The sequence below is a fragment of the Sciurus carolinensis genome, chromosome 6, assembly GCF_902686445.1.
Source record: "Sciurus carolinensis chromosome 6, mSciCar1.2, whole genome shotgun sequence".
NCBI classification, from domain to species: domain Eukaryota; kingdom Metazoa; phylum Chordata; class Mammalia; order Rodentia; family Sciuridae; genus Sciurus; species Sciurus carolinensis.
In genome coordinates this window covers 112,747,989-112,760,530 of record NC_062218.1, presented here as the reverse complement: position 1 = coordinate 112,760,530, position 12,542 = coordinate 112,747,989, and the positions used below count along the sequence as shown (strand labels likewise).

At 36.9% G+C, this 12,542-nt stretch overlaps 1 protein-coding gene across 1 annotated transcript in view; it reads left to right on the top strand.

Annotated features, from left to right (window-relative positions):
* Lmnb1 (lamin B1) overlaps positions 1–12,111 on the top strand; it is a 50,161-nt gene extending 38,050 nt beyond the window's left edge. Inside the window, exons 9-12 of the mRNA XM_047556710.1 lie at positions 128–232; positions 3,129–3,248; positions 8,667–8,774; positions 11,333–12,111. Of these exons, the coding sequence (XP_047412666.1) occupies positions 128–232; positions 3,129–3,248; positions 8,667–8,774; positions 11,333–11,374 (375 nt within the window). The 3' untranslated portion in view covers positions 11,375–12,111. The remainder of the gene's footprint in view (positions 1–127; positions 233–3,128; positions 3,249–8,666; positions 8,775–11,332) is intronic.
* The last annotated feature ends 431 nt before the right edge of the window (positions 12,112–12,542 follow it).

Sequence of the window (12,542 nt, the reverse complement as noted above, 5' to 3'; positions counted from 1 at the left end):
GATATGAATTGTGGGAAGACAGCCATAGAGCTGTCTTATTTTTAAAACCTGTGAATTTGTGTATTAGATTATTCTGTAACTTTCTGTACATTTGAAATAACCTTGTTATGTTTTCTACTGTGAATAGGATCAACCAATGGGAGGCTGGGAAATGATCAGGAAAATTGGAGACACATCAGTCAGTTACAAATATACCTCAAGATATGTGCTAAAGGCAGGCCAGACTGTTACAGTAAGTGAATTTAGTCATCATTTAGTTAACTTCATTGTCTTAAGTAATAGAAAAAGTAATTCAAAAAATTTTTGGCCTAAAGAGAAGTGTTTTAGAAATGAGTATTAAAACATCTTTGACATTATCAAGGCCTTACAAGTGCTATTAAAGATTTTTAAAATTCTATCTTACTGAGAGTTTGAATTCTTTTCTCTTGTCTCTTCCAGTAGATACAAAATAGCTATCTCTCCTTATGTAGCCTTATGTAATTTAGGAGCTACTGTTTGGCACAAATGGTTAGGAAGTTAATATTGCTTAAAACTGTAATCACCTAAGCCACCTTGGTTGGGCAAGGTTCAGAGTCATTTGAGTAGTGTTTTGGTGTCCATACCCCACCTCACCCTCAGCTTTTCTTGGGGTTGAGGTATGGGCCTGTATTTTAAACCGAAGTCCTGTGTTACACACTCTTGTAAAGAATCACTTTTGTCATTTTGTTTTCAAATATCATATTTTAACACAGTATGGTTTTTGCATAGTATCAAAGTTTCTAGATTTAGAGAGATGGGCTAATTGGTATTCTGATTATTTTGACTTCTAAGTGACCGTCTACTGGTTTGTCCTAATACACTACATCTTTAATAGTTGCTTAAATACTATTAGCTCATTTTTTTGAGAAGTGTGCATCTTTTGAATGAACATAAGTGTCCTTTCCTTTGACTTAGTAAGTAGATTTAACAAACAATAAATATACTAACTTTGATATAGCAACCAAAGAGGTACTATTTTCATCCCTAAAGAGTGTAGATAGAGGTGAGTGTCCTTTTTTTTATGGAGTCCTCTTAAAATATTTTAAACATTTTTTTAAACAACATTTTATAATTTTGATTGATGCAAACCTTAATGTTCTATCTAGGTCAAAGCTCAAAATACAGGTTAAAACTCACAAGTATTTGGAAAGCTTGATGCCACTTTGTGAAAATATCAGGTGCTAATTTTGTAATAAAGAGTAAAATTGAGAACAAATATTCTAACTACATGATCTTCTCTTTAGTAATTATTATGTTGAGAGAAATTTGCTCAGTTGTATTATATATCTTAGGAAAGCTACATAATGTGGTGAAAAGAATCCAACAGTTTAATTCAGATTTTGAATGTTCTCTTTCTCTCTAAAATAATATGAAGCCATTATGCCAGTCATCTGTTTTTCCACTGGGTGTACTATCTGATGGACTAAAACTAGGTAGATCTTATAGGTCTAGTGGAGGGCTCATTTGTCATATCAAATAATGTATTACATTTTTTTCCCCAGTAGCTCCCATTAAATGGATAAGAAGCTTTGGGGGTCACAGGGGTGATGTTTTTATAAAGTTGTACAAGGCAAAACAAAGATCAGTTTAAAACTTTAGAACAGAAACCTGAGGAACCTATGTATAATTTTAAATTTTCTTATAGCCATATTTTTAAAAGTAAATTAATTTTAGGAATTTTATTTAACCCAGTATTTCTAAAATACTCTCATTTCAGTGTGTAATGAATACATATAAAAATTACTGGTCAGGTATGTTCCATTCTTTTTTCTAGCTACATTTTTGAAATCTGGTACATATTTTATCCTTACAGCACATCTCAGTTTGTCTAGCCACCTTTCATGTACGTGGAAACCCATGTGTGGCTGCCATATTGCTCTAGGACATGTTAGTCTTAGGTTATTATTAGAAGGTCACTGAGGTTTTGACTCTTATCATCATTATTAACACTAAAGCAACTATGTAATTCCATATACATTAGTGAAAAGTATTGTAAGAAATTAGGAAAACACATCCGTGTAATCTGAAAGATGACTCTAATCCAGTTTTTTCATCCCAGTAAATGCCCCTTTCTATTTGTAAAGCTGATGAATGCTCTGGATGTTTCAAATGAGTACTTAAAAGGTAAAGACTTTTTCCTAATTAGTAATTCACAGATTTTTCTCCCCATAATTAAATATTCCTCCCTCTGCCATCTCCAACTTCCCTTTTGTAATCATAAAGTCTTTTATATTATATGACAATTTATAGATTTCAGATTTTTTTCTATCCATTTTCATATGATGTTTATAAAAGATCAGGGCTGGTCATATCCCTGTGGCAGAGGACATTGGGACTGATTGAGATGTAGTGATTTGTCTGGTATCCAAGCCTAGGTTTTCTGACTGCCAAGTTTTCTCCACTCTACATATTCTCTTCTGCCAACAAATACTTGGAAAAAAAAAAAAAAAGAAGGAAGAATTTCCATGCTGATGAGAAGGGAAATATAATTATTTTCTTTCTTTGGTCTATTTCAATAACAATCGTTTTCCCATTTTTTTGCATTCTTTTTGGAATTCAATCCTCAGATAGTCTGAGTATTTTTGTACTATTTCTGTTTGAATATATATCAGTCTTCATAAGAGTATTGTAGATAAGCTGTCTGCTCCAGAAGGTCTTTTAATTCCTACTGTTGACAACTGGAGGACACTATAGGAGGGGGTCAGAAGACTTTCAGTAAAAGGATGGCCCATGAACTGTGGAATAATAGGATGCTAAGGCTGTTGTTATTGAGTGAGCCAGCCCCTTTTTATGGATTAATCACTTCCTCTTCACAACAATCTCACCTATTATAGGTACCAGTTATGCCCCATTTTATGGATTTTGTGGTGCGTATAGTAACTAGGATGTGAATCTTGGCAGCTTCACTTCAGGAACCAGTGTATCAACAAGTTCATTTATCATGGGAGCTGAGGTCTTCAGAAGCTCTGCAGTTCTGGATACACGACTAGTTGACACAGCAACTTGGAAGCTGGGCAGAGTTCTCAGACTTTTAGAAGTAGGAGTTTGTTGCTGTCATTGGCATGTGGGAGATCTGGCTTCTGCATATGCTAATGTATTTTCTTTTCCAGATTTGGGCTGCAAATGCTGGTGTCACGGCCAGTCCTCCCACTGACCTCATCTGGAAGAACCAGAATTCTTGGGGCACTGGTGAAGATGTGAAGGTTATATTGAAAAATTCTCAGGGAGAGGTATGGTTTATACTGCTGCAATGTTGATTTCTCCTGCAAGTTCGTCTTACTATGATTTCTTCTCAGAAGTCAAATTGCAAAATGAAGTTACTGTTGCTTAAATGAGACCAAGGCTGCTAAGTAAATCAGACTGAGTAAATCAGAACTACAAATTTTGGGAATAAAATGAGTGCATCGTAGAGTATTAGTGATTACCACAGGCTCCAGTTGTTTGTGTCCCCTTTTTGTTGGTCTCCACTGCAAATTGGCTTTGTGAGCCAGAGCAAGTTACCTTACTTCTGATTTTTCCCACTTTTAAGTAGATAATTAATGTGACTGTGTAAATGAGATATTAATATGAATGAGATAATCCTTTGAAAATGCTTGAAATAGTATCTGGCAAGGTACGCTCATCTCATTAGTGCTTATGTTATTAACCTTTTTAGTAGCTCTCAGGGTGCTCATGAAATAGTTTGAAGATTGAGGAGTGTACATGTCGTCATGCTTTCAGCATGTCAGTCCTAGAAAATTCTTGTTAAAGAACCTTACCTCCCCACACTGCCATGTGTGCACACACACACATACACATGCATCTTTGTAATTAAGCAGCTAAAGCTGCTTTGGAACTGGTAAAGAATGGCTTCATCCCTGTCTACCTAGCTGCCTTATTTGGGTGCTGTACAAAATGTCAGTGGGCCTTTGTTTAGAATTCAGGAGTCCTTCCTTTGTTGCACTTGCCATAAACATGTTCATGGGGCTTGTAGCATGAGTTCAGGTGGTTTGTGCCTCTCATTTTCCTCCTAGTTGCAGCGCTGCTGCTTCATTGCTCTCTGTTTGCCTTCAGAGCCCTAAGCTGGCTTGTGAGGAAGTCCTAGCCTCAGTGCCTTGTTCTGACACTTAAACAGGTTCTGACTTTCATCCTGCCTTTAGGTTGACAGGCTCTGCTGGTTCTTGTTTTACAATGGGACCAGTACACTCTTCAGACTGAGTGATATTGAAAAGGGATTTATAGGAGAATATTGACCGTATTTGTAAGCCCAAGCTTACTCATTTATTTGGAAAATCCCGAGCATCTGCTAGCTCCCCTGTTCTAAGAATATAGCAAAAAAGAAGCCAGTCATGTTTTCTCCCATCATGGAGCTTCCATTCTAGAGTGAGTGAGATAAACCAGCAAATAAGATAAAGTGATGAATATTTCTAAAAAATGCACTAAAAAGACTGTCTTAAAGAAGTAGATCTGCTTTACATAGTGTAAACCTAAAAGATGAGAAAGAGCCAGCCATTGTGCAAACAGAAAAAAATATTCCCAAGTAGAAGGGATAGCAGAAAAGAGTTTGAAGGAAAGATTGCCAGCGTGGCTGTCAGAGACTAATGGGGAAGGCAGTGCCAGTCAGCAGGGGCAGATTGTGTAGGTTCTGATGAGAAATGTAGATCTTACTTTGAATGCTAGTGGGAGGCTGTTGGAGGGCTTTTAGAATGACATGGTAAGACGAGCAAGGTGAAGAAGGAAAATTTGCTGTTGTGCAAGTTGTTAGGGGAATAAAAGTAGGCAAAGGCAAAAACAACCGAGAATACTTTAAGCTGAGATGGTTTTCTAGGTATAAGAGAAGTAAACCAGTTGAATGATATTTGGAAGTAGAGTTGATAGGATGCACTGATGAGGTTAAATGTGAGGGACACTCCCTTTTGCAACTATCAGTGGTAAAGCAGCAGCTAAAATGAGGTTCAATCTGTTTGTGACTTCTGACCAAAGTAAGAATTGTAAAAAGCATTTCAGTGCACCCTCCCACATTTGCAGAAAGATTGTCTTCCCTTCTTCTCAGAGAGCTAAGACAGAAGTTCAGTCATGTCCCATCCAAAAGGAAGATGAAGTTCGGGTAGTGTGAGGACACTGTACAGATCAGCAGATTGACAAAATGTTCCAGGTTTACAGCAAGAAAGAAGTCACCCACATACACATGGGTGTAGCAGTGGGAAAAGGCAAATGGCATAATTGCCTATGTGGGCACCTGCCCCTGTAAGGTGGTTATCACCAGGCTAATGCTGGACTAAATAAGACCAGATCTTGGAATGGAAAGCACTCATCTTACCAAGTAGGAAAGGCAAAGGGCAGGTGTAAGGAAGAAACAATTGAAAGATGCAGTAATAAAATAGTCTTATATCCAACTTACATTAAAAACTGCTAAAATGAAAAAAATATTTATATAGATGAGGGATGTGAAAGGACAGGAATTCAGTTGACCCCTAGTTTGTTTGGATAGCCAGATAGTCCTAGTACCACTAGTAACTAGTACTGAGAAACAGTGGACTTGGTCGGGAGAAAGAACAAGAGGTGATTTCTGTGGTGTAATCCTACATTGTGTACAGCCAGAAGAACGCGAAGTTACAGTCCATTTATGTATGATGTGTCAAAATGCATTCTCTTGTCGCGTATAACTAATTAGAATAAATTAAAAAAGAGAGCGAGGCATCTTCTGGCCACATCAAGTTTGAGATGTTGTTGGGATATGTGAGTGAAGCTGTCTAGAGGTGTTGGGGGGTCCTCATCACACAGATGCTATCTAAAGTTACCATTCTGGCTAACTACAAAAAGGTCAGTAAAGAAGAGAAGAGAATCCACAATTAGTCCCAGAGATTAGCAACATTTCTAGGAATAAGTCACAGCTAAAAAAAGGTGGAAGGCACAGCCAGTGAAGTAGGAGGAGAACAGGGAGTGTGGTATTGGGAGAACAGAGAGAAACACCTGTGAAGGAGGAGGGAGTGTTCAGCAGATCCAGTCACAGCAGAACACCAGCTGCAGACCTCTCCCCACAGTGCTTTTCAATTTGTCCTTGCTCACTAGAGGAAGCATGGCGAAGGTGGGGCCTGTTCTGATCCATCGTGACGCTGTGTCTGGCTTGTAACAGGCATCCAGTTATCACTCCAGTTCAGAGAAACAAGGTGAATACAGCATTTGTTAAGGTAGTCTGAGGCATTTACGTAAGAAGTCCTGTTCTGGCCATCTTCCCATCCATCCTACCTTCACTGTAAACTACTCTGCATAAGGAATTCACCTCTGCTAGATGAGGAGTGCCCTTGATCTCAGACTGAAAATGAAATGGCATCTGATTTTTTTTCACTGTAGAATTTAGTACAGTTCTTAGTACAGTGAGATTTTGGGGTATAACTGGGAAATTTACCTCCAAATACCTCATGGGTTCTCAGGGTACGGGGTAGTGTACCAATGCCTTCAGTAATTCACAGACTTGAGGGTGCTAGGTGTTCTATTCTCCATTGAAGCCCTTGCTCACTTCCTGCCTTACACTTGTGGGAATTCTGCCCAGCTGTGGTATGTGCCACCACGCCACCGCTGGAATTAACTGCTACTCCTATGCTGGTAGCTCCCCCTGAACATTGGAAATTGGCAAATACGCGTCTCTCTCAAAACATAGATAAGAGTGATAATTTGCTCGGATCCAAAAGCACTGTTATGCGGTACTTGGAGATTGAATAGACTTTTGTGAACCATGGAATCTAGTCACCATCTCTACCATTTTTTTCCCGTGTGAAAGGTGTTCCAAGTTAGAAACAGACTTATGGTAGGATACTTGAAGTGCAGTAGCAGTTATCATGACATGGAGTGCGTCTTGAAGCAGTATTACTGATGACATTTCAATACAGCTAACCAAAGCTTAGACTTCCCTTCCTAATGCAAACACTGAGTATTATATAGATTTTTAGAGATTGTTTAGCTCACTCATATTCCATATAGGCGCTTTGCATTGGATTAATTGGTTTTTAAATGTTATAAAATGAAAAGTACTTAACAGCAGGCTTACATTAAAAGTAGTTGTGTTGAGATAATTCATAATTAATGATGTCGAGCAGGTTACTGTTTCCTAAGCTTCTTGTTGGGGTTAATAGTCTTAAGTTGCATCAAGAGCCTTTTGAACCAGTGCTTTATATAGGAGCTGAGCATGCAGGTCTGCAACAGTGGATTTTCTTACCTCTTTTTCTCAATGTCGGTGAGTTGAGTAAAGCTGGGTACTCTACAAGTTTTTTGAGAACCTTTTTTCTGTTTAACATGCTGCCATCTCTTAGTTGATATCTTCATCCAAAGAATAATGGCCAGGTGTGGTAGTGCACCTATAATCCCAGCAGCTCAGGAGGCTGAGACAGGAGGATGGAAAAGTTCGAAGCCAGCCTTGGCAATGGTGAGGCACTAAGCAACTCAGTGAGATCCTGTTTCTAAATAAAATACAAAATAAGGCTGATGATGTAGATCAGTGGTCAAGTGCCCCTAAGTTCAATTCTCAGTACCAAACAAAACAAAAAAATCATAGTGGATCTAAGGAGTCACATTTTTTATTAATTTGATTAAGAGACCGATTTCACAGAAGTTGAAGTTTCTGGCTGAGAGCGTGGAAGTGACCCATCTTCCTCAGTCCTGCAACAACAATCAAAATCCTATCCTACTATCTTACTTTATTTATAAAATATATCCTTGGACATTTCAAATTGAAACCTCATAACACTAGCTTTTTAGTTTCTTCCTCTTTGATTTCAAACTAGATGGTCTGTTGAATTTCAGATGAGTTTTTGTGAAAGTAAATTTACTGTCTTTCTGCTGTGGCATTATCTTTCTTGAGTGACCTTAGGACAGGGTACAGAATAAAATTAGATGCTCTGCAGCACTCTCTAGGACACACTCATTTACTAGCTGTCAGATCATCAGGTTGTCCTTGTGCTTAAACAAAAACTCTGTAGCATTTATCCAAGTCAGCATTCTTTACAGGAAAGTGATCTGTGTTTGAGTGGAAATAGTTGCTTTCTTCTGTCCCTCTAGTGAAGGGTAGGAGATCTATTTCTGTGCAGAATAAATTGGGACCTCACTAGTATATTATTAGTAATTAGTGCTAATCCATCTTGATTCCATTTCCTTCATGAGGAACCAGTTGCCGAAGGAATGAAAGGAGCTTCCTTTTCATTCACTGCTCAGGTGGTCCTTTTGCCACCATGGTCCTTGAGATCACAACAGTTGACATCTAGCTTCATTTTACTCAGCATTTATTTAGCACCATCTCTTTGCTCTGAGCTAAGATCTTTAAGCTGAATTTTTGTCGAGTTTTATAAAGAATTGAGTGTGGCAAATCATTTACACAGAATTCTTAGTAACAGAGTGGAATCAAAAGCATTGGGAACTTCTCAGCAGGTATTTCAAATTGGACACCAGTAGGTTCTCTGCAGGGAAAATTGATATTCTAAGAACTGCTATTAATTGTGTGAAAAAATTCCAGTTCAGTAGCTAAGCTGCTGAGAGAATGGCTTTTTTTTTTTTTTTTTTTTTTTAATAACCCTTTAACCCTTGATATGGGAAAACTGTTTTTAAGAAAAAATAAATAAAAATAAAAAAAGGCCCCTCTCCCTTACATCTTTGTGATTAAACTCTCTTGTTTTTAGGAGGTTGCGCAAAGAAGTACAGTCTTTAAAACAACCATACCCGAAGAGGAAGAGGAGGAGGAAGAGCCAACCGGAGTGGTTGTTGAGGAAGAAATTTTCCACCAGCAGGTATTATTCTTTTACATTTAATTTTTATTAATAGAATTACATGAAAGTCTCTTGTGGGTGCCCTCCCCCATTGATAAACCAGAATAGTGGTCTAACAAGTGGGGGATTATACCTCCCAAACATATTCAAGGGGGGTGCTTTAGGCCACTGGTATATGTTAGCACACTTATTTTCTTCCTCATTCTATCAAATTTCAGTTTTGTTTTCTACATACATATGGTAGGGCATATATATTACTTATAAATAAGTATAAACAGATTGGTGTGCATGCCCTGAAACTTAGTTACTGTTGGGTTCTATGATTGAAAAGTTGAGGTCACTAAATTAGAGCAAGCATTTGCATATAAACTGGAAAAAAAAAAGGTGATATTCAGCTACAATGTGGAACAAAATTCCTGCAATAATAAGTTTCTAATTATTACCTAATTGCAAGATAGATTTTGGCTGGTGCTAGGGTTTTTGAGAGCCCTTGAAATAAAGAAACTCCAGATTTGGTTTTAATTAGTTAAATTGGAATTATTAATAATGAATGAGCCTTTAGTTTATATTCTCAGGCTGTTCGAGTCTGGTCATTAAACTGAGTCCTTACCCTTACCCTGATAAGACTTCATCTCTGTGTCTCTAGATTTATAGTCTAGGTTTGCATAGTTTCATGAGCCCAGTCCTACTCTAAACAAACATTCTCTTATTTGTTTAGTCCCTAGGGTTGGGAACCACTTCAAGTGGGTTATATGAGATAGAATGATTTTTTTTTTTTTTTTTTTTTTTTTTAACATGGATGCCTTCTCCTATACTTGGAGCAATATTTAAGAACAAATTGGCTTTATTAAGAAAACAAACACAACATCATAATGACTAGAAGTAAAATAACATTGTGAAGTGTTTCAAAGATTCAGCTCAGTTATCTACATGAGTTTTAGCAGATCAAATACTGGAGAAGGCTCTCTAGGTCACTGCCACAAGTATAGTTGAGAAAAACTCTGAAAAATGGTGCTTATTTGGTATTTTGAAGAATAGATGGAAAATTGTTACAGAAGACAGATGATGGTGTTCTGAGGGTGTTTTTGAACTGTCTGCTGCTACTTAATAACATCACTCTAAACTTAGTGACTTAAAAATAGTGGTTTCTTACGTTCCATCATTCTGCTGTTGTTTAACTGGACTCAGCTGGTAATTCTTCTTTATGTGATGGAAGATGAGTGTTAATCATCTATTTGTAATCAGATGGAAGCTTGTTTGGGGCTAGACTATCATCTAGGACCCTTTCTGTATGGCTTCTCATGATGTAGTAGTTTGGCCCAAGCTGTTTGACAGTATGGTAACTGGTTAAGAGGGTGAAAGTGGAGAACACCAGGTCTCTGAAAAGCTAGGCCCTGAGCTGGTACAGTTCCCTTCTACCATTCTCTCAAAGTAAACCATAAAGATTCATGGCGTAGGTAAATAGTCTCCACCTCTTATGGGAGGAGCAGCAAAGGATTTATGGTGATCTTTAATTCATGCAGAGAATGTGTTAAAATGTGTGCACCAAGTGTTTCTGTTCATTCAGTTGTATTTTGGGGTTTGTGTGAGAGAGAAAGGAAGTTGAAATGAAGTTGAAAGATTGGTATAAAACTGACATTGTCTGGAACGTCCAGGCATGTAACTTCTGCATAGTTTGGAGCAAAGGAGAAATTAAAACCTACAGTTTAGAATATCACTGGGCAAACTGAATCAGGTAGTGATTCTGCAAAGGAGATGGCAGAGACACTGAGGTGGTATGTAAATGGTGACACATTAAGGCTTATGACAAAACTTAAAGGTGAGAGAAAAAGTCAAAGACATAGAAGGTTTTTAGTTTGTGTGATCATGGAAATAATATCAAAATTCAAAACAGGGACAATAGAAGGGCAAAACAGCTATTTTGACTGCATATGGGAGGGTGAATTCAAAGCCTTGTGAATTGCCTAGAAGGTTTTTGGTGACCTTTTTAAGAAACCCTTTTCAGTCTAATCAGTGATGAGTCACAAGTTATATTGTGAGGTTGTGAGGAATTAGTATGTCATAAAGAAATGGATAGGGAAACCTTTTTGACTTCACATTTGAGAACAAATCCAATGTAAATGTTTTGAGATACAGAAGTTCAAGATCTTGCAAGGCATGTTACGTCTGATGTGGTTGTTCAAAATGGAGTCCACTAATCTCGTTTGTTCATTTTTCAAAGTGATTTTCAACTTTCAGCTGAATATTAGAATTACTTTAAAGTTATATATAGCTACCCTTCCCCACTTAAGTGAGAAATTCTCATTTAATTGTTCTGAGACTCAATCAGTTTTTTATTTTGTTTTGTTGTTTTTTGAACGTCTGTGCAACCAGAGTTGAGAATTAGTGTTTTGGGATTTGTTGGGAGTATTCTAGGAAAGAAGTTCTTAAGAGAAGGTTAAAAAGTGTAAGTGAGAAGTGATAAAGGGTTCATTTGAATTAGGTAATATGGATTCCCATAGTTTTAAGATTTTGTCTTATTTTAGAATACTGTGATCCATTTTCTTAGTACTACTTTTTCCTTCTGTTTTTCTCATTAGGGAGCCCCAAGAGCATCCAATAGAAGCTGTGCAATTATGTAAACTTCTCAAGTCAATGTCTTCCTCAACATAAAGAAGTATGGTAATCCTTACCTATATACAGTGCAGAGCCTTCTCAGAAGCACAGAATATTTTTATATTTCCTTTATGTGAATTTTTAAGCTGCGAATCTGATGGCCTTAATTTCCTTTTTGACACTGAAAGTTTTGTAAAAGAAATCATATCCATACACTTTGTTGCAAGATGTGAATTATTACACTGTACTAACTGTGTACTGTTTGGAAAGGGTCTCTCAAATTTTTTGGCTTTTTTTTTTTAAACGTGTGTATGTGTTTTCTTTTTTTTTTTTTTAAAGTTCTTATGAGAACGGGAGGGGAGGGTAAATAAACCACTGTGTGTCTGGGAATAATTTGAAGATTGCTCCATCTAGCAATCTGCTCTTGATTATTTTCTGCTATAAATAACGGTGCTGTTAAGGGAGGGGGAACGCATTTTTCAATATATTGAACTTTTGTACTGAATTTTTTTGTAATAAGCAATCAAGGTTACAAATTTTTTTTTTTAATGGAAAAGAGAAATTTTGTAAGAAGGCAATATTAACCTAATCATCATGTAAGCACTCTGGATGAAGGATTCCACAAAACTTTGTTTTATGGTTACTTCTCTTAGATTCTTAATTCCTGACGGGAATGGGGATGGGGCGGTGGGCTGGGGGGAGGGGCTTCTCTGTTGAAATGCATTAGTTGTGTTTTTTAAGATAGTGTAACATGCTTAAATTTCTTATGTGACATTAACAAATAAAAAAGCTGTTTTAATATTAATCTACTGTCCTTTTTAACCCTTTAAAAACAGATTTTGAGAACAGAAGGTTTCAGTTTTGCTTTTGTTAAAAAATAATTGTTTATTTAAACTGAACTTCTCTTTAAGTCTTTGACATGTGAGGAAAATACACACTAATAAGCTATTTTAAGGCCTTCCCCCTTTACAGTGCTCTAGTGTCAGTAATAAAAACAGTAATAACAATGATATCTAATGTTTCTGAGCCAGACATACTCAGTGCTTTATTACATTTTTTAGTTTATCAACAATAGGCTTTTCAAATTTTCTTTAAAAACCAAATAGAGACAGTGGGAGAAGACATTTCTATTAAAATCAAAATGAAAAGAATGCCTTAGAATCAATTTTTGTTGTCTTTTAAAATAGGAAAGAA